Here is a 19,552-nt window from a genome sequence, read left to right as displayed (position 1 = left end):
ATACCCTCATAGTATATCCACCGAAAAATAATCCGATCGGCAAATGGCCTAGAATAGTGAATAGGTCATAAGGAGAATTAGTTAAGAAAGAGGGATTAACTACGAAGGGACTTATGTGGAAGTTAAAATAAATGGATAAAAATAGGTGGATTAGAAATAATGTGATGGTTTACTTCGTTACCCCTTATAACGAGAGTACATAAAAGGTTTGGAGAGGTTCAAGGGGCATACCAATAACTACACCAAGCCAACTAAGCTTATCGTTGGGGGTTGGGTGGGTTTCACTAAAAGAGCTGCAAGGGCCTTAGCTTATATGCTCAACAAGTAGTTCGGGTACAAAGGGGAGGTACCAACCATTGGATATGAGTGGGCCCGAACTAGCTTATATTCTCAAGACCCTTCCTCCTCCAATTTCCACCCGCCAAATGGGTCGTTAATGTAATCAGGTTTTGACACTTATCAGCTTCTGTCACAACTTTGTTAGGATATTGGATGAAAAAAAGTCCATGTCATAAGCACATGAAATAGTTTACGAAATTTAACGACAAAACTATCCTTCTTCTTTTAAGCTTCCACTACGAAAGCATAATACACACAAGTATAGGTAGCAATTTAATCTGCACACATGATTTCTCTCCTTGTGATACACCCAAATTGGGGGCCACTACTAGCAACTATTTTGCCAATAGCCAATCCATCATCACCTCCGCAAAAAAACGCTTCCATCAATCTCCATGAATTAGCCCATCGCTATAGTTGTGTCGTGTGTGTGAGAGAGAGATAAATTTGGGAGTGTTAAATGAACATAGTCACAAAGGAAGTGAAGGGTAGGAATGTATTTTCAATATGTTTTTGTTAATATCGTTAGTTCGCTTTACATATTCAAGTACTTGAAGGGGCTTAAATGTTGAGATTTAAACATAAGGGAGGTATAAAGCAAAAATGAACCTTATTAGATGAGAGATGGGAGTATTGTGTAATTTATCCAAAAACGCACTGCAACAATTCCCTGAGTTACTGTACAAAAATAACATTTTTTAAAAAAGGCAAGGGAAGTAGAGAGACTATTAAGAGCATCTCCTAAACTATACCGTTTTTTCCTACTTTTTCCTCAAACTATGAAAACAACCCATCAAATATGCAGAGATATATGAAAATTTGACAAATGGGCTTGATGTGAAGTGATGAAGATTGAAAAGTCCAGTTGAGAGGTAAAATGGCAGTTTTGCCATCAGATGGGTGTGAAAGAAGGCATGTGCAAGTCATGTGAGCCTTTTTTTGTCCAATTCTGTGACTACCGTTATCACTAGGACTAAATGGGATGCAATCGGCTAGTTGAGGGACGAACTAGATTGTTTTCATAGTTTGAGGACAAAGTAGAAAAAAGTTGTATAGTTTAGGGAATAAAAACAAAAAAAAACTCTCTGTTTGATAAAACTGAAAATTAAATGCTGAAATCTGAATGCTAATTTTGTTAAGCTGAGAGCTGTTTGATATATACTGAATCTTAAGCACTGAATTAAACAAGTTGTTTGATCTGTAGAAGGAACTAAAGTCTTAAAATCACTATTTTTCCGACTTTGCCCTTCAAACCAATACTCCTATTGTGCTTTTCATTATAGATTTGAAGAACGCATATTATGATAGTATTCAAATCAAGAAATATATTCATTGTTGCAATTTGTCTCTTTTTTCTTCTTTTTTGAAACCAACCAGTAAGACAGAAACCACCGTCCCAACCGTCATCAAATGAATAGAAGGTTTCAAGACAAATGTACATACGCAATCAGAAACACACACCATCAAATGAATTAATTAAGGTTCGATTTCTTGAGGTTAGATTGCAAGAAAAGGATTTTTTGTGAATTCTCTAATTCCGGCGTGAATGGTATGCTTTGAACTGAATCGAGGAGAGGATTAGTTGAGATGCGCATCATTCGAATTAAGGAAAAAAAAAGAAAAGAAAAGAGAAAGAAAACACATACCACACGAGTCATGACCCTTTTTTGAAAAATAATAATATAACCCTTTAGTTCTAAATTTTGGGAAAATAATATGCTTGCAAACAATTACATTTTTTTTTATCTGAAACAATTACCTAAAGAACCAGTCTACTGACACAGCAAATCTGTACACAGATTTTTATGTGGAGCCCACTACGGGTCTCACACAAATGATCCAAGCCGTTCATTATGTTTAAAACATTTTTTCAAGGGCTTCCGCGAAAAATCAGCTCAATCCGATACCTATAAGTGCTTAATTTAATCAACTAACTTTTCATTCAAGTTTTTAGAGAATGAAAAGTTAGACGATTAGATCAAGTACTTATAGGTATCGGATTGAGCTGATTTTTCGCGGGAGCCCTTGAAAAAATATTTTAAACATAATGAACGGTTCGGATCACTTGTGTGGAATCTTTAGCGGACCCCACATAAAAATCTGTGCACAATCTGTGCACATATTTGCTGTGCCAATAGACTTTCTGTTACCTAAAGCCATTTGTTTATACAGCAGAGCATGAATTGGGGGTAGGTAATCAAATGGGTTTGAACATCCAAATCCATAAAGATGCATGAATCCAGTGAATCCAATCTCGAAATTCCGACAGCACTACTCCATGTTTCTCAATTGCAATTGAGAGAGAGAGAGAGATGGGTCTTATTAGTTGGGAAAGTTTGACAGTTTTGATCAACCTGGCAATTGGCCAGAGGCGAGGGTATGGAAGAGACAAGGGCAAAGAAAAAGCGAGAAAAAAAAGGAACCGTGTTGCACTAAGCATGTTCAGTGATATGTAATAAGTAGGGGGGGAGCTAAATTTTTTACTCTTTGCTTTTGCCGTGCTTTGAACATATTCAGCACACACTATTTCGGTTATCAAACTAACTTTATTTGATTTTTACTTAATTTATTCAGTTTTAAGTGTTGAATTAAGTTATCAAACAAACTCACTCTAAAGTAGAGAATGAATGTAACATATTAAGGAGAAATTTTGTAATTTAACCCTCTATCAAAATAAATTTTTGCAAATACCACTTAGATTTTTATTTTTATTTTTATTTTTGAATTTTCCTCAACCACAAGTGTTTGATTTAAAGTAACTAAATAAGAGCCCATTCCAGTTTCTTGAAAAAAAAACTTTTAGAAAAGGAAGGTAATTTCCAGTTAAAAAATCATGCATTTACGTAAATAATTTTTCTACCAATATGGATCAACGGTGTAAAAAAAATTAAAATATTATTTTTTATTGTCGTTATATTTGAGTTTGAAATTACCTTCTTTTAAAAAAAAAAGTTTAGAAAGAAAGTGGATCGGGGCTTAAGTTAGTAATGATTCCAAAAAAGAAAAGAAAAGAAAAAGGAAACCTTTACATTTTATCTTTGTTTCTATTTTAACATCATAACTATAGTTATTATTCTTGTTTCAACCAATATGAAAGTAGGTAATTGGACTCTCGTAAAATTATCCTCACTCACCAGCTCTAGAACTTGAGCTGTTTTGTACGCAAGATTTTGTCAATGAAATTGGACATTTGGAATACCCCTCACCAATGAGCATAACTCTGAAGGCTCTGTTTGGATGATAAGTATCTTAGAGAGAAATAAGAATGTGATTTCGAAACTTTAACATTTCTATATTTGTGGAGAGTGAAAATGAGACTACTCATCTTCCAATTTAGGAGGAATCACATTGCTGAGATAGGAGGAATCCGATCCCTCTCACCCCCATAAGAATATTGGATTCCTGACTCGATCCATATAGAAAAAGGAAACCTTTGACTTTAGGATATTTCCAAAATAAATGATTCTCAGAGAAGATTACTTAATTAATCCAAAAGTCGGATGAGCCTAAGGACTCAGAGTTTCCAATTATCGAAAAAAATAAGTCATTTGGCTTATTAGGCCAAAATAAACCCCAGCATCAAAATTGTAAAATCTTAACGAAAGTTGATGGAAATTTGTCAATCTGAGTTAAGCCATGAAAAGAAATGGAATCACTGGGAGCATTCGCAAAACAACAATATCCAAGTAAAATCTCTTTGCTAGAGTACAATTTTCGAAGACACCTCACCCCACGCATATAGACTTTTCAAATGGAGTAGTTCAAAACTCGTGTAAGCTGGTCCAAAACAACTTCCGAAGAAAAAGTGGATTGAAACCATGGAAACACAACTCTTTTCAATGACTGTATATGTAGAACACAAATCTCAAGCAATTCAGTTGCAACTAACCGTACTCAAGCATCAAAGATCTCTTAATAAACACCAGTACTCCAAAAACCTGATTCTTTACAGTCAAAGAGGCATTATCACAAGGAGTTTGCAATCATCTTTTTCAAAAATTCTTCCAATCATGAAAACACAACTGAATTATAGAGGAAAAACACAAACCTATCGACTTTCGTTCGGTTTCAGCAGCTACCCAAAACCAAAAACACATCAAAGACACTAATTAATCCAAAACCCAAAACTCTTTACAGTCAACAATGCTCCAGAGCTGGTAATTTGGACAAAACATCATCATCTCTTTCCGCATTTCTTTTGATCTGGGATCGACTCCGAACAATCCACCGTTCCAGCCGCATGCATCTTCTTCTTCTTCCTCAGCCTCTCGCAAATCAAAGCCCTCTCCAATTGTTCGACTCGCTGACTCAACGAGCTCAGCATCCGAGTCTGCGCCTCGTTCTTCTCGTACAGCTGCGTCATCAGACTCATCATCTTCTTGTTCTCCTCCATCATCCTCTCCAAAAGCTCCGTGTCGCGAGTCCGACCGTCTCCCTCACCCCTTACGCTATCCTTATCAACAATTCCATTAGAAGCATGAGAATCTGTTTCCTCGCGTTCTTCCACAAGTTCACTTGTCGGCAATTGATCTTCGACAACTTGCTTCACTATACAACCTTCTTCATCCTCCTTCGCCTCGGAACCCACTCCGCTTCGAAAATCATCCATAGTTTCGAAAATCGCCTCTGCTTCACCAGGACAATGAACCTCTCCGCTTTCATCAACCGTTTTCCCCGTGAAATCACCGTCATTTAATCCATCAGCTTCTTCTTTACCATCTGTTTCTCCAACCTCAAGTGAAGGCGCTTGATTCGCAGAATGATCAGATTCACCAAAATTTTCAACCGACTGTTCGATTCCAGGTGCATGACTAGGATCAACCAAATCAATATCCATTTTCCGATCGTCCATAGTTTCGGAAATCGCCTCTTCTTCATCGGAACAATGCACCTCTCCGCTTTCATCACCAGTTCCCCTCGATAAATCACGGCTATTTACAACATCAGCTTCTTCGTTATCATCTGGTTCTCCCACTCCTAGTGAAGGAGTTCGATCCACCAAATTACCTGAATCAACAAATTCTTCAGTTAAATCTTCAATTGTTTGGCGCTCAGGCAAATCTTCAATTTCTAGGGTTTGATTTCCAGCAGCTATGGAATCAACTTGTATTTCTTTTCTTTTTTTTGTGTGTGTGTGACTATTTTTTGTTTCGTTTTGGGGGTGAAGGCCGTGGAGACGAACGTTCAATCCAAAATCAACTCGAATCTAAAAAACTTAAAAACGACCAAAATAAACCGAAACAAATCTATTTCGATTCGATTCCAGAATTTTTACCTTCACTTTCCACGTTCTGACACTCAACCAAATCTTGACTTTCTTCCAGGGTTTTATCTCCGGCGGCAATGGCGTCAACTCTCTCCTGCAACGCGATCGCCTTCCTAATCACCGCCTTCCTCAACTCCCTAACTCCGCTATCAACACCTCGAACCGAATCCAACTTGAACAGCAAAGCCATTAACGTCTCATTCAACCTCAACCGCTCCTTGTTCTCCCTCCGAATCAACTCGACGGCGTCGTTTCGCAAAATCCTCCGTTCGATCCCCTCGACTTCGCGTCGTATCGAGGCAATCTTGTTCACGCTCTTTCGGACGAGGAAGCCCCTGAAGACCTTCTGGATCTTGACGGCGGACGAGGATCTGGTAGTGGGTTTCTTTTCCGAGTTGACGAAGTGGACCGGGATCGAGACGACCTTGGGCTTGCGCTGAGCCGGTTCTACCGGTACTCCCCTGAAGTTTCTGAAGAACGGTGTTTCCATTGTATCGTCCGACGCTAGCGGTTTTCCGATTGCAATCTGAGAAAGATTCGATGACGAATTGTGAGATTTCCTTCTGTGTGGGATTCGACTGTTGCTTATGTTATGCGTGAGAGAGATGATTGTGGGGGTTGAGATATTTATGGGAGGAGATCAGATGGGATGGATTGGGAGTGGGCATGGAAAGCTCCAGAAGTTTCTGGTTGCGATTTTTTTTTTTCTGAAGAGAATCTAGATAGTTGTGGATTCTTCTGAAACGATCTAGAGAGAGAGGAGGGGTGAACGTTTGCTCTTACTTGGGCAATGACGCAGCTGATGGTCGTCAATTTCGACATAATATTGGAAAAATGATTTTAACCTTCTTTTTTTTTAGGCTGCCTTTTTTTAAATTTATCTTAAAATAAGTTGGTTTGTCATTATTTAAATTTTTTTTTGCATTTTTTAATTTTGTGGATTATTGATTCGTCTCGATGACAGGAATTGAAAAAATAAATTTTTTTTTTACTTTTACTGAAATATTTTGAAAAATAAACATTTTTTAAAGTGAATAAGTTAATCTGTTTTGAGAAATAAGTGGTTATCCCAAAATATTTGGGTAAAAGTAATTTTTTTTACTTTTCCGATTCCTCTCGTCAAGACAAATCAATAATTCACAAAAAAAAATTGGCGCAAAACTAACAAATACGAACAAAAATTTAAATAATGACAAACAAACTTATTTTAAGATAAGTTTAAAAGAACGCAACCTTGATATCTTCATTCATGAGAAAACTACATTCAGGGGAAGAAGTGACTTATGCATTCTTTTCCAAATTTATGCATTCTTTTCCAAATTTAAGAACACATTTGAATTTTTTTTTTTTTAAAGATTAAGAGAGTGGTGGATTTGTGATATAGGCTATAGGGATAGGAAGAAAAAAAATAGGTGTTGTTTTGATAGATAACTCTAAGAAGAACACCATATATTCGATATATTTTTGCCCAAAAAAAACACGTAATGGAAGGAAGTGAATGACGGGAAACAAAAGGGGAGAGAGAGATTGTGTGAAATTGTAATGGACCCCTTAGTTTGGTTATGGACTTGAAGTGACCATTGTGAACCTCAACATTGTTAAGCTTAGCAATCTTTTAAGTGAATAATCAAAAGCTGATGTGTCAACTTTTAATTATTCATTTTTGATTATACCACTATGGATGGCCTTAGTGGGGACTACTTGCCAAAGTTTTAGTTTTCCCTGCAGTTCCTTTTTATCTTAAGAGAGAATAGTTCATCAGTTAAAGGTTTGTATAGTAGTTTTCAATCTGTGCTTTATCTCACCCGCTCCTTTTATTTGTCTTCATTCTGACACTGTTCATCTGTGGTGACTATTTCATTAATATTTAATTGAAAAACGAGTGAGATTAAAGAGTTTGATGCAGTAGATATTTTAAAAATAAATTGCTAAAGTAATAAAATCATTTTTTAAGATGTAAATTGGTCTAAAATGTAAAAAGTATAATGCGGATGCTCTAAGTGGGAAGGTACTCATTGGCCTTGATAAAAGGGCTTCATTGGTTCTAAGCGGGAAGGTACTCATTGGCCTTGATAAAAGGGCTTCATTGGTTCGAATCCAAATCCCGAGATAAGATAAAGATAAAAGTGGAGTTCTCATTTCACTAGATGTTGATTTCTCTGTCGGAAGTAATTGAAAAATTTATAGAAATGGTCCTCCTGATTTTACATGAGTCTCATTTTCATCCTCTAAGTATCAATTGCAACTTTTTTGACCTTTAAGTTTGATTTTCGTACAAAGTTGGTCCAATTGATAATGTCTGTTAGCCAAACTGGACAGAAAAAATCAGATTGAGTGCAGACGACATCAATTGGACCAACTTGATACGAACTGCAACGTCTAAATTGTCATCAATTTGATTTTTTTCGTCCAGTTTGACTAACAGAAATTATCAATTGAACCAATTTGATACGAAAATCAAACTTGAAAGCCAAAAGAGTCGTAATTGATACTTAGAGGACGAAAATGAGACTCAAATAAAACTAAGAGGACCATTTATATAAATTTCCTCCAATAATTTGAACCTGCCTTCCCTGCCTTACTAGTGTGATTACCGAGCATAGGAAAAGATCAACTATGGTAGTCTGTCACATCAACGAGGTAATATTGCCCCATCACACCAAGTGATAATAAATTGACAAATTGGAATAGAGAAAAACACTCTGCAACTTAGTAGTACAATGTAAAGTGAAGTTAGTTTTTTTTTTTTTTAAAGGAAAATAATGTATTAACATGTAGTAATAAGGAATTGTCAAGGCAACACTAATTTTCATGTCAAGTCTTGTTTTTCCTGTAACCCAAAAGTTGTATAGGTCAGATGGGAAACATTTCTCACATTAGTCACAAGTAATGTCACAACATCTACAATGGGAGAAGCCACTAGGATTGTGCTATAATGGCAAGTGTTCCCAGTTCACTAAACAACTACTTATTTTCTTTCACCCCGCATGAACTTGTATCGGTTCCCTGTTCACTATGCCAGTTGTCTTCCTTGGGAACTTCTAATCCATGATTTGCAGCAGAAAATCCAGACAGTTCATTATGAACTTCTCTAGATGGCATATGCTAATCAGATCTTTTCAGTGGCCGTATTATTCTGAGACATCCATGTGTGTGAAACTTAAATGAAATTCATTCTGCTTGGAATCTGGATGCCTGCTTTCTTCAAAAGTTGGCTAGAAGCATGCTTTGCCATTGAAATCACTTCTCCCTGCAAATTAACAATTTGCATCCACTTGAATCCTCTGAAAATCTTCACTAGAAAGAAAGGGTAAAAGCAACTAATTCAACCTAGTATATGCATCTTCCCCTGTGACTACATCATGATTTGGAAACAATTATATCAGACACATCATAAAAACAAGCTGTTTGACAAATTTGTATTAAAAGTTTTGGCAAACTGAAAATATTGGACAAACATAGGTAGTAGCCATGCCGAGGGAACTTTTCTGAGACCGCGTGAATAAATATTCCCCTAGCCACATCCTTGAGATCGAAATTGTAGACCCACCACAAATACAATACTGCATGAAAACAAGATGTGGGACTCCACTTTTTTACCCGTACACTAGACTACGATACATGAATTAGCGCACTATTCCAGACTAATTACCATTGTATCATAGCATTGAGTTGCCTTGTGCGGCTTCTTAGGTTTATTCCCCGTGAACAAAGGCTACAGGTGGTTTAAGCTCAATTCAGCAAAATATCATGTCCATAGCTTGACAGTTACTTCCATTTTGCTAGATACGTTGCACTTTCTACGTGACTTGTTTAGATTTGGCATTTAGCGTTATGTAAGTGAAAATATTTCCACAAAACACAAATGAAGCAAGTACGTTGGGCTCCTTGAAAGGTGAAGGAACTGTCTTCAATTTTTTAACAGTTCATATAATAGGTTTATTGGCTGCCTTTTAAACAACAAAAGAAAAGTGCACGTAGTAAACATGTAACTACAACATTTAGGATAGATCTTCTAACTAAATCCAAACATAGAAAAAACAAAAAGGTAATCGAACCTCATCCAAGCTCAATATTTTACGATCCTTCATTATCCAACGACCATTGCACATAACTGAGTCAATGTTTTCACTTCGCATGCAATATACGAGGCTGGAAATGCTGCATGCCAGTAAAAGAAAACATATTACTCTATCAGATTAATTAATATAGGAGATTGCTAAATCCAAAGCCTATTAGGTGGAATATCTCTCAGGTGGGGCCGCTAAAGTGAGGAGGGAGGGCTGTGGATGTCGAGATCGCCCTTGGCATTTTATGAGACCAAAGAAATTATGCTCTTGCGTGGAGCCACATAACAAAGCAGATGAACTGTGCTGAACAGCTAGTAAATAACCCAGAGAAAATTGTGTAAAGCAGTACTCAAATACAATGGAAAAGTTGCAATGTAGTACTGCATAACATCTCAAGGACAGACTCGTACCTGTCATGCACAGGAATCATAGGCCAAGAGAAAGGATTGACTACAATGACATCAGCCTACCAAACAATGGAAGCAAACAAAATTAGTCCAATTGCCTGGAATAGCATCAAGAAGAGCTAAGAATTAAAAAAACGAAGTCGGGCTTTAATCCATTAGATATTTGTAAAGGAAGTTCATGGAGAAATATACAAGAAAATGATTTCTTGGGTGTGCAGATGCAAGTTTTTCTCCACCTACAGTAACAGTTTTGAAGAAGGAGAGGAATAAAACTAACCTTTTTCCCAATTTCAAGTGAGCCTATTTCATCGTCCCATAATACTGATTTGGCACCATTTATTGTTGCCATTTCGAGAATCGTTTCAGCAGGAAGAGCCATAGGATCAGTTGTTCCCTTCAAATAAACTTCTCGTCCTTTGTTGATCAGAGAAGCTAGGTACATCTCATCAACTGTACAGGGACAAGTACACAGAAATTCACAACAATTGCTATTGGCAGAAGCACTATGGAAACAAGAACACAAAAGTTTGGTCAACAGTTATCTTAGGTTTCATCAACTCTTATATTATTTGGAATATACCTTCCATTCACTTAATCCATACGCCCTTTTAAGCGTAGCTTAACTGTACGAACACAAGAAACATGATGTGAAGGGAATAATATTTTTAACACCAATCCTATGTCCATCCATTGCTGAAGTATCCATGTGCCTGCAACAGAATGTTTTGCAGTTGGTGTCTCTAGAAATAGCCAACATAGGGCTACTCAATCATATATCCAAGACAAAAACTCCACAGTGAACAGTCCACACCACCAAGAATGTCGCGGCCACAAAATGCATCAGAAAGAAGTCTACACAGGCCCTATAGTTTTGTCTCTTCAAAATTTAATTACTTCGGTGGTATAACAGACATTACTTTCAATAGTTGAGAGTGTTGCGGACCAGAAGGGTGCTGATGCAGTTAGCTGGAAATCAGTTATGCTGCATTATTTTAAATTTTTAATTCGTTGAGCTATGGAGTTCAACCTTCGCAAATTATCACCAGTCCTAGTCTAAATATTGGAAGGTTATATATAGAAGGAGAAAAAAGGGGGAAGTTCATATGCAATCTGCTAAAAGCAATAGAATTTGATGTCAGGTAACCTGTTTGACAACGGAGTGCAGTTCAAACAAGTTTCTTTCAGTATTGAACATACCAATGCTCATTCTATTATTGGATGGTGCCCCATCAGTTCCCAAGGACACACAAATGTTAGCACCCAGCATTTCCTTTATGGGTGCAAATCCCAGCATTCTCATTGCAGCAGCAGGACAATGGGATACTTTTACTCCAGCTTTTGAAAGAAAACCAATCTGAAATGAGATGTGAGGTAATATTTTGAGTTCCAAATCAATATTCATAGTCACCAAAACGACGAGGACATTTTCTACTAAGCAAATCTAACCGGCAGCGGCAAGGGATTTATCCTTTGAATGCCAAAAAGTTACGAAATGAGACCACACCAACTAGTTAAGTGGAAGCAAATTGTAGACTCTGGTTATCCCTAGAGAATTGATCTTTTCTTACTAAAAATCTGACACCATCTATGATACAGGCATTCTTCCTTACACAATCTCAGGCAGAACTGACTTGTTTATATACAGTTCGGTTGCCATCCAAGAGATAGTAATGACATAACATTTGACACCATTCAAGATGCAGTGTGTTAGGAACCATGATCACCCAAAAACCAGAATATGGAAAGCAAGCAATATGAGAGAAATTGGAACAAAATCTACCAAGCAAGTAAAGAAATATTAACAGTGCTCCTTGCTGAAACAGACAACAAATCCCTATTTCAAAAACTGCAGAATTTTTTTTATTGCTAGTCAGAAATCAACTAACTCGATTATAACCACTTGTATCGAAGTAAAAAAGCAAATCAAATCAAATCATACACAAAGGTGTATATGTACATTCCGCTTCATGTTGACTTAGTTTCAATAAAATGCAACAGAAAAATGAACAAGGAGACCTTTTTTCTTTGCATGTGGCAGATGACCTGTGGAATAACCATAGAGAATTACCTCTGTATCATTGACCCAAACACTGTGAGCTGCCAGCAAATTGTTTTGTAGGAATTGTATTTTCTCCAGGTATGTAACTGTCCCATGTTCAGCTTCTCGAGTATTCATCACAAAGTGGTTCTCATAAGGTATCTCTGCAACATGCTAGATGTTCAAAAAGTAACAGGAGTCAGAACATCCAACATGAAAAAATACTGCAACATGTTGGGATAAACCTAGATCCCACCTGCAACGGAAGCGCAACAAAAAATAAACTCACACACAAGAGTTACGTGATTTGGCCCCAATGCCTGCTCCACGGCGGAGAGAGAGAGAGAGAGAGAGAGAGAGATATTCCACTATTTGAAAAATAGAAGATTACAATGTGAGATGAAAAACCCTCCTCGAGCTCCCAAAAACCACTTAATAAACAGATTTGAAAAGGCAATAAATCTTTTCCTTTTTTCAATTCCATTTGATGTGGGAAAATCCAACACAACATCCAACATGAAAAAATTCTCCTTCCCTTAGCTTTTCTTTAGTCATGGCTTTGGTAGAATAGAGAGGAGACATAGTTACCCTCCTCCGAGTATGCATTATTACTGCAATCGCAGTCCAAATGAAAATATTGAAAACATTTTGAGAAAGCTTTAATATGTATAAAACCGGGAAAGGGAACTTAAATTTCTCAAAATGCTCTAAACCAGGAAAGGGAACTTAAATTTCTCAAAATGCTCTAATCTATACACACACACACGCACAGGGAGAGAGAGAGAGAGAGAGAGAGAGAGAGACCATATGAATTCCAGTTTTCAGTTCTTTGGCCGCGTCTCTTGTTTCAGTTAGTAAACGATCCGTGGAATTCATAATTTGCCTTATTCCAAGCCATATCCGAATGCGTCCATCTGCTGTATTATGGTGCTTCTTGTAAAGTTGCTTTTGAGACTGGAATCTTGAAGCAAAAACATCCTTTTCAGTCACATTGTCTAAAATGGTAACCTATGATGCACGGATACCGACACGGACACGGGGACACGGACACGGCGGGGGACACGCCACGTGTATATTTATATATATAAATAAATAAATAATTATAGTTTGACACCCAGAAAATTTTAAAAATTTACAATTTGGCCCCATTTTTTTTAAAATTACAGTTTGACCCCCAATTTTTTTTAAAACTACAGTTTGGCCCCTGCCATGTCCCCGTAAAAAAATTAAATTAAATTATGGAACACGCCACATGGCGTGTCCCATACGTGTCCCTGTGTGTCCCTGCCGTGTCCCCGTGTTCGACACTATGATACTTCGACCTCTAGAGGTGTCGGTGCTTCATAGATGGTAACTTAGACAAGGAGAAATCAGAACATACCAATTTTAAAGAAAGCAAACATCAAAGTCATCGATACTTACTTTGATGAGTAATTCAAGCATCGCACGGTCAGAAAATGATGTAAATAGAAGAGAATATATAATGAACATTGATAACTAGCCAATACAGAATCAACATGCATCCACGATCCATGTATTGTACAAGAGCAAATAAGATACGGTCAACCTGAATACAATCATCTGTGGCCCTTATATCCCAAGATGCTGGTAAACCCTCGCCAGAATCCATAATTGACTCAGTTAAACATGCACGCAAGCCCAGCTGCTCCACTGCCCTCGCCATTCCAGACACATGTTGTCCTCCTGCTTCAGCAAAGCACGTTACCTGATTCAACAGGTATGATTAAGCTAATGTAATATATAGGTCCAATACAGTGCAGATAGTGGCAACATATCATTTTTTAAATAGATGTACGCTCCATATAAGACCACATACATCAAATACACAACCAATCTTGACCATATTCCGACTCATATTTCCCTTCCATTTTTGAAACCTATACTACTCTGGTCTATGTGGATTCATCTAGATCATTTCTTGCCGTAAGAGGTGACAGTTCGCGAATGTAATATTATAAACAAATGAAGAGGAGAGGATCCTGATCCTGATCCTGATCCTGATCCCCACAGATCAGATAAACATGCACAAATACATACAGAAAAATTTGACAGCAAAGTTTTTGAATCATCACAAGAAACAAGTTAAAGGAACACGTTGAAACCTATACTACTCTGGTCTATGTGGATTCATCTAGATCATTTCTTGCCGTAAGAGGTGACAGTTCTCACGAATGTAATATTATAAACAAATGTAGAGGAGAGGATCTGATCCCCACAGATCAGATAAACATGCACATATACATACAGAAAAATTTGACAACAAAGTTTTCGAATTATCACAAGAAACAAGTTAAAGGAACAAGTTGAAACTCACACCAGAGTGTATGAGTTCGATTCCGCAGAGTAAAGTGGAGACGTAAGAGTCTTCCTCGGTCATGTTGGACTCGTAAGGCCAAATGCGATCGTGTAACCAAGTGATCAAATCAACGTCATCCGCAATGCCTCTAGCAAGTTGTTGCGAGGTGTGAACATGCGTATTGATGAATCCTACATAAACAACAAGAAGATTACACACAGGTAAGAGAATCTCCAATCCCTATCTCAAATACATACTCAAACTCAAATCTGCGTAAAAACCCACTAAAACTCCCTCCACCCTTGAATTTTACTCAAACACTCGAATCTGTTTGAATCCTGACCATTATTGTGGCTTCCATACCTATAATTTCGACCATTTTTGGGACGAACCAACAATCGACAAAAGTTTGACACAAACTAACTAAAATTTTTTTGAACAAGGAAAAAAAGAAAAAAGAAAAAGTGGAGGCTCTTTTTAAAAAAAAAAAATTCCCCACCCTTGGTTCTTTAAAAAGGAGAGGAAAAATTTTAAATTCTGACGCAACTTTCCTCTCAATTTCTCTTCAATTTTCCCTCTCATTTTCCCCTTCACTATTTTCTTTCCTTTTTCCTTTCTTTCCTTAACTTCCAAATACGGAGAGAGAGAGAGAGAGAGAGAGAGAGAGAGAGAGAGAGAGAGAGAGAGAGAGAGAGACCGGGGAGCAAGAAGTGGCCGTGAAGATCGACGATTTCGTGCGAAACAGCAGAGAAATCACGGAGGATGTCGCAGGACTGACCAAGGGTTGTGATTCGATCGCGGTCGATGACGATTGCTCCGTTGCGGAATACACGCCTCTGGGGGTCCATTGTCACGATCACGCCGTTATGGAGTACGAGAACTGATCTGCTGCTGCTGTTCTCCGCCTCCATCTCTTCGCTTCGCTCTGATCGAGTTTTTCAATTCTACTCTGTACCACACCTTTTGCAGAGAGAACAATGTTGGAGTGGAAGTGTTGACGTAAAAACCTTTCACACTTTTTGCAGAGAACAATGGTGGAAGTGTTGGGGTAAAAACCGAATCTGGTTGCAGTTTGAGTTATCGCAATCGTCAGACAGCGTTTTTAATAGTTCAGATTTGTCTTGAATATTTTATCGCAATAAATTTAAATTTTTAATTGTCAATATGAATGATTCAGGTTAAACTGCATATTTTTATATGCACTTAACTGCTGAGAAGCCGGATCCACTAAAAACCTTTTAAACACTTTTTTGGTTCACTTTTGGACAAGACGTTGTCCTTTGCCATCTCGATCATTCAAAAGTGGGGTTTGACTCATCTTCAATCCTCCAATAATGGGAGGATTCTCTAATTCAAATGCAATGGTTGAAAATCAATTCTCATAGTATCCTCCTTATCTCGCTAACAACCAATAATCTCTCTATCTCTTTTCTGTTCACGGTTTTCACAATCCAAAGCTTCAATTTAAAATCAATCTCTCGTCAATTTATCACAGTTCGAATCTCTCTCCATGACCATGCCAAAATCCCTACCTTCCTATTTTTCGTTGATTCTTTTTTTTTTTTTGCAAAAACTGTCCAACGAAACCACTGTTCTGAAAAATAACCGGTAGAAGGTGAATTAATTAAAAAAAAGTGGGTTCACAACAATTGATTTTTGAATCCACCATTGAAGGTTAAGAGCAATGACCATTATCATTTGATACTTAAATTTTTTATAATAATAACGTAATTTGCAATCTAATTGCATGGTTTGCCATTCAAATTCAAGTGGGTTAAATTTAATTTGAAAAAACTGTTGCCGAAAGTCCAATTTTAACTAAGTACAAAATCGCCAGTGTTCGATATTGGTATGTACTCCCTCCGTTCCAATTTAATTGTCACTTTTGAGAGTTCGTGCCACTTTTCGATTGATTATATCCTGTAATTTATAATGTTTTAGGTAATTTTGAAAACATTGTATTATAGAACAAATCGAGATCTATCAAATAAGATCCATATTGGATATAAAATTCATTACCAATTTAAAGATATAACGAGTTTTTTTATCCGGTTAGAATAAAACTGTGACAAGTAAATTGGAACGGAGGGAGTACAATTTTGTGGAGAATATTTTTGGGGAGGGGAGAGAGAATATTGGAAGAGAGAGAGGAGACCGCCGGAGAAGAGGTGAGTTGGGTGGTCGTGGGTTGCGAGGGTAGGGAGAGAGAGAGAGATAGAGGAAATTATTGAATGTTAGCGGAATAAGAAGAATGTTATAAAGAATTGATTTTCAGCCAGTTGATTGAATTGGAGGATTGGAGAGGGGCCAAATTCCCAAAAGTGCTTTGGATGGTTTAGATTTAAAAAAAAAAACTCTTTCAACAAAGAGTTAAACTCTTTTGTCACTTTCGTGTAAAAAAATCTTATGAAAGTGCCTAAATCGTTAAACCATATAATCGGAAAGTGCATCCTAAAACACTATGAAAGTGCTTAAAACCCTATGGTACCATATGAAAGTGCAACAAGATTGAAAAACACGAAAAAAACATATTTTGTGTTACCCAAACAAAGCCCTTATCTCATTTAAGATAATTTAAATGAAAAAAGACATTTTTTTTGTTAGCCAAATAAAGCGCCCTTGTCTCATTCAAGACAATTTTGTCTTTTCACGGACTCTAGACTCTAAAATATTTTTATTAATAGATTCTACGCATCACAGAAACTAGGCTGAACTAAAATTCCTATAGAATTGTTTCATTTGGACTTTAGATTAATATGCTGAATAAAGGAAGATATTCATATCCTATTTGAACATAGCATTATCTTATGCGTGAGAGATCCACACAGTGCATAGAGATCTCAAGGGGGTGGGAGTCTGGGAGAATGATCATAATGCATAGATGTTTGAGTTTTGCCATTAACACATATTTTATGTTCACAAATTGTGCACAGATTTTAGGAGCTTATAATCTGAATGAAAAATAAGAAATAGGTCAGATCGTTTGTGTGGGACCAATAGTGGCCCCACATCATAATCTGTACACGATATGTGCACAGAAAGTCTGTGTGGACAGACTTTTCGTATATCTTTTCCTTTGTCGTTCTCACACCACGTGTGCATATTTTTCTTTTGATAACTTAGGATTCTCGGTACCATCCTTATCCTATCATTTGTTATATGTGATTAATGAGGGATCTAACTCCGATTACACTGATAACTGATTCGTGCTTATCTTCAAAAGGGAAAAAAAACCCCTAAATATTCTTCATAACTTTTCTAGAATTTGAATTTAGAATTTGAAACAGAATCAATAACTTACAATCTAAAAAAGGCTATCGGAAGCACCCCGCACGATATGTGCACAGAAAGTGTGTGGACACGGATTTTTCGTGTATCATATCTTTTCCTTTTGTTGTTCTCAAACCACGTGTGCATAGTTAAGAAGGTATTTGGTCACTCAGATAAGTTGGTCCTCAACAGTGCTGGGTAGCATCCTTTTTCTTTTGATAACTTAAGGTTCTCATTACCATCTTTATCCTATCATTTGTTGTATGTGATTAATGAGAGATATAACCTCAATTGTAAAGGATTCGTGCTTATCTTGAAAAGAAAAAAAAAAGACTCCTAAAAACTCTTCATAACTTTTCTATAATTTAAATTTAGAATATGAAATTGAATCAACAATCTACGATCTAAAAAAGGCTATCAGAAGCACCTAGCACAATATGTGCACAGAACCTAGCACGATACGTGCACAAAAAGTCTGTTCACGCAGACTTTTCGTATATATTTTCCTTTGTCGTTCTCACACCATGTGTGCATAGTTAAGGAGGTGTTTGGTCACTCGGATAAGTTGGTCGTCAATAGTTCTGTCATTTGTTGTATGTGATTTATGAGAGATCTAACCCCGATTACAAAGGATTCGTGCTTATCTTGAAAAGGGAAAAAAAAGAAGACTCCTGAATACTTTTCATAACTTTTCTAGAATTTAAATTTAGAATCTGAAGCAGAATCAACAACCTACAATCTAAAAAAGACTATCAGAAGCACTCCTTAATTTTTGGTATGCTTACTTTAATTTTTGGTATGCTTACTTCAATGTACTTTGACATGATTACCCTTTTTAAAGTTTGCAATTGAAAATCTTAGTTACATTGGGAATGATTTTTGGCATTGATTAGTAGGTGATTTAGGATTTCATTCTCTCCCGATACACACACTTTCTTTCTTATTTTTTTCCCTTTACAAACAATTCCTCAACCATAACCCTACACTTGATAGTCGCCGCACTCTTCACTTCCATCCCTCAACCATAACCCTAAACCTGATAGCCGCCGCACTCCTCACTTCCTTCCCTCAACCATAACCCTACACCTGATAGCCGCCGCATTCCTCCCTTCCATCCTTCAACCATAACCCTGCACCTGATAGTCGTCGCACTCCTCACTTCCATCCTTACGGCCCCATCTATCCACTGCGATCGACCTCTACAATGTTGATCCCTTAAGACAACGTCGCCCTCCACAAGCATTGATCTCTTTTTGTGTGCGTCTCACTCTTTGCCTGATCTCTCTCCGAAGCTATATCATTCTCTCTGGCTCTCCCCTCCCTCACCTCGACCAGTCAACACGCCCCCTGTTTATCGCTACTCGTCGTTGCTCACACCATCCATAGCCCTCCTTTTTTGCGTGGTTCGATCACTCTCTCTCTATATTGTATAAATGTAAATGTATGTTGGTGTATGCATGTGTGTGTATAAAAGTTTTCATAATTCACTTACCTTTACTTCGAAATCGTAATTGATGTGTCATAATTTTGTATCTTTCTATAGATTGTGTTTTATAATCAATAATTTTTGTAATCTAAAATACTAGCGATTGTCATGCCGGAACAATATTTTTGCATGCTGAATAAATTTCAGGGATGCTCAAGAAAACCATCCAAACCACAAAACTAGTCCGATTATGACCAAACCGTCTTATTTGGTCTGGTTCTGCAATTCATTGGTCAGGTTATAGTTACAAAAAATAAAAATTGTTAATTTTGGTTCGATTATTGATTTTCAATTAAGATCCATGGTTAGATCCGAACAAGACCATTTAGAACTAATATAAAAAAAATTTAAAAAATATA

At 37.1% G+C, this 19,552-nt stretch overlaps 2 protein-coding genes across 5 annotated transcripts; both read right to left on the bottom strand.

The window, feature by feature from the left end:
- Positions 1–4,230: 4,230 nt before the first annotated feature.
- Positions 4,231–6,397, bottom strand: LOC131311307 (BAG family molecular chaperone regulator 6-like). Its single transcript, XM_058338704.1, has 2 exons — positions 5,615–6,397; positions 4,231–5,346 (listed from the first exon to the last, which is right to left on the bottom strand). Exons 1-2 carry the CDS (start codon positions 6,093–6,095, stop codon positions 4,517–4,519), a joined length of 1,311 nt encoding a protein of 436 aa, XP_058194687.1. The 5' UTR covers positions 6,096–6,397; the 3' UTR covers positions 4,231–4,516.
- A 2,066-nt stretch (positions 6,398–8,463) lies between these two features.
- LOC131311239 (uncharacterized) lies at positions 8,464–15,557 on the bottom strand. Of its 4 annotated transcripts, none has more exons than XM_058338599.1 (10): positions 15,135–15,557; positions 14,456–14,628; positions 13,688–13,846; positions 12,925–13,074; positions 12,151–12,294; positions 11,280–11,436; positions 10,360–10,532; positions 10,086–10,141; positions 9,664–9,766; positions 8,464–8,855 (listed from the first exon to the last, which is right to left on the bottom strand). In XM_058338599.1, exons 1-10 carry the CDS (start codon positions 15,346–15,348, stop codon positions 8,766–8,768), a joined length of 1,419 nt encoding a protein of 472 aa, XP_058194582.1. In that variant the 5' UTR covers positions 15,349–15,557; the 3' UTR covers positions 8,464–8,765. The 4 variants fall into 4 exon arrangements, 3 of the variants coding, with proteins under 3 accessions (XP_058194582.1, XP_058194584.1, XP_058194583.1); XM_058338601.1 differs by lacking the exon at positions 15,135–15,557 and adding an exon at positions 14,801–14,890; XM_058338600.1 differs by having other exon boundaries at positions 8,809–8,855; positions 10,057–10,141; positions 15,135–15,507.
- Positions 15,558–19,552: the final 3,995 nt, after the last annotated feature.

This window comes from Rhododendron vialii, chromosome 12a (genome assembly GCF_030253575.1).
Source record: "Rhododendron vialii isolate Sample 1 chromosome 12a, ASM3025357v1".
Lineage (NCBI taxonomy): Eukaryota > Viridiplantae > Streptophyta > Magnoliopsida > Ericales > Ericaceae > Rhododendron > Rhododendron vialii.
This window is presented reverse-complemented; position numbering and strand designations above follow the sequence as displayed.

Excerpts from the sequence above, each read along its gene's own strand:
- LOC131311307 (XM_058338704.1), bottom strand. The coding sequence starts at position 6,095 with ATGGAAACACCGTTCTTCAGAAACTTCAGGGGAGTACCGGTAGAACCG. Across the intron at positions 5,347-5,614 it reads TCAGAACGTGGAAAGTGAAG|GTAATTTGGTGGATCGAACT; the intron begins GTAAAAATTCTG and ends TTGTTGATTCAG.
- LOC131311239 (XM_058338599.1), bottom strand. The coding sequence starts at position 15,348 with ATGGAGGCGGAGAACAGCAGCAGCAGATCAGTTCTCGTACTCCATAAC. Across the intron at positions 12,295-12,924 it reads TGAAAACTGGAATTCATATG|CATGTTGCAGAGATACCTTA; the intron begins GTCTCTCTCTCT and ends TTGAACATCTAG. Across the intron at positions 8,856-9,663 it reads AAATATTGAGCTTGGATGAG|GGAGAAGTGATTTCAATGGC; the intron begins GTTCGATTACCT and ends GTTAATTTGCAG.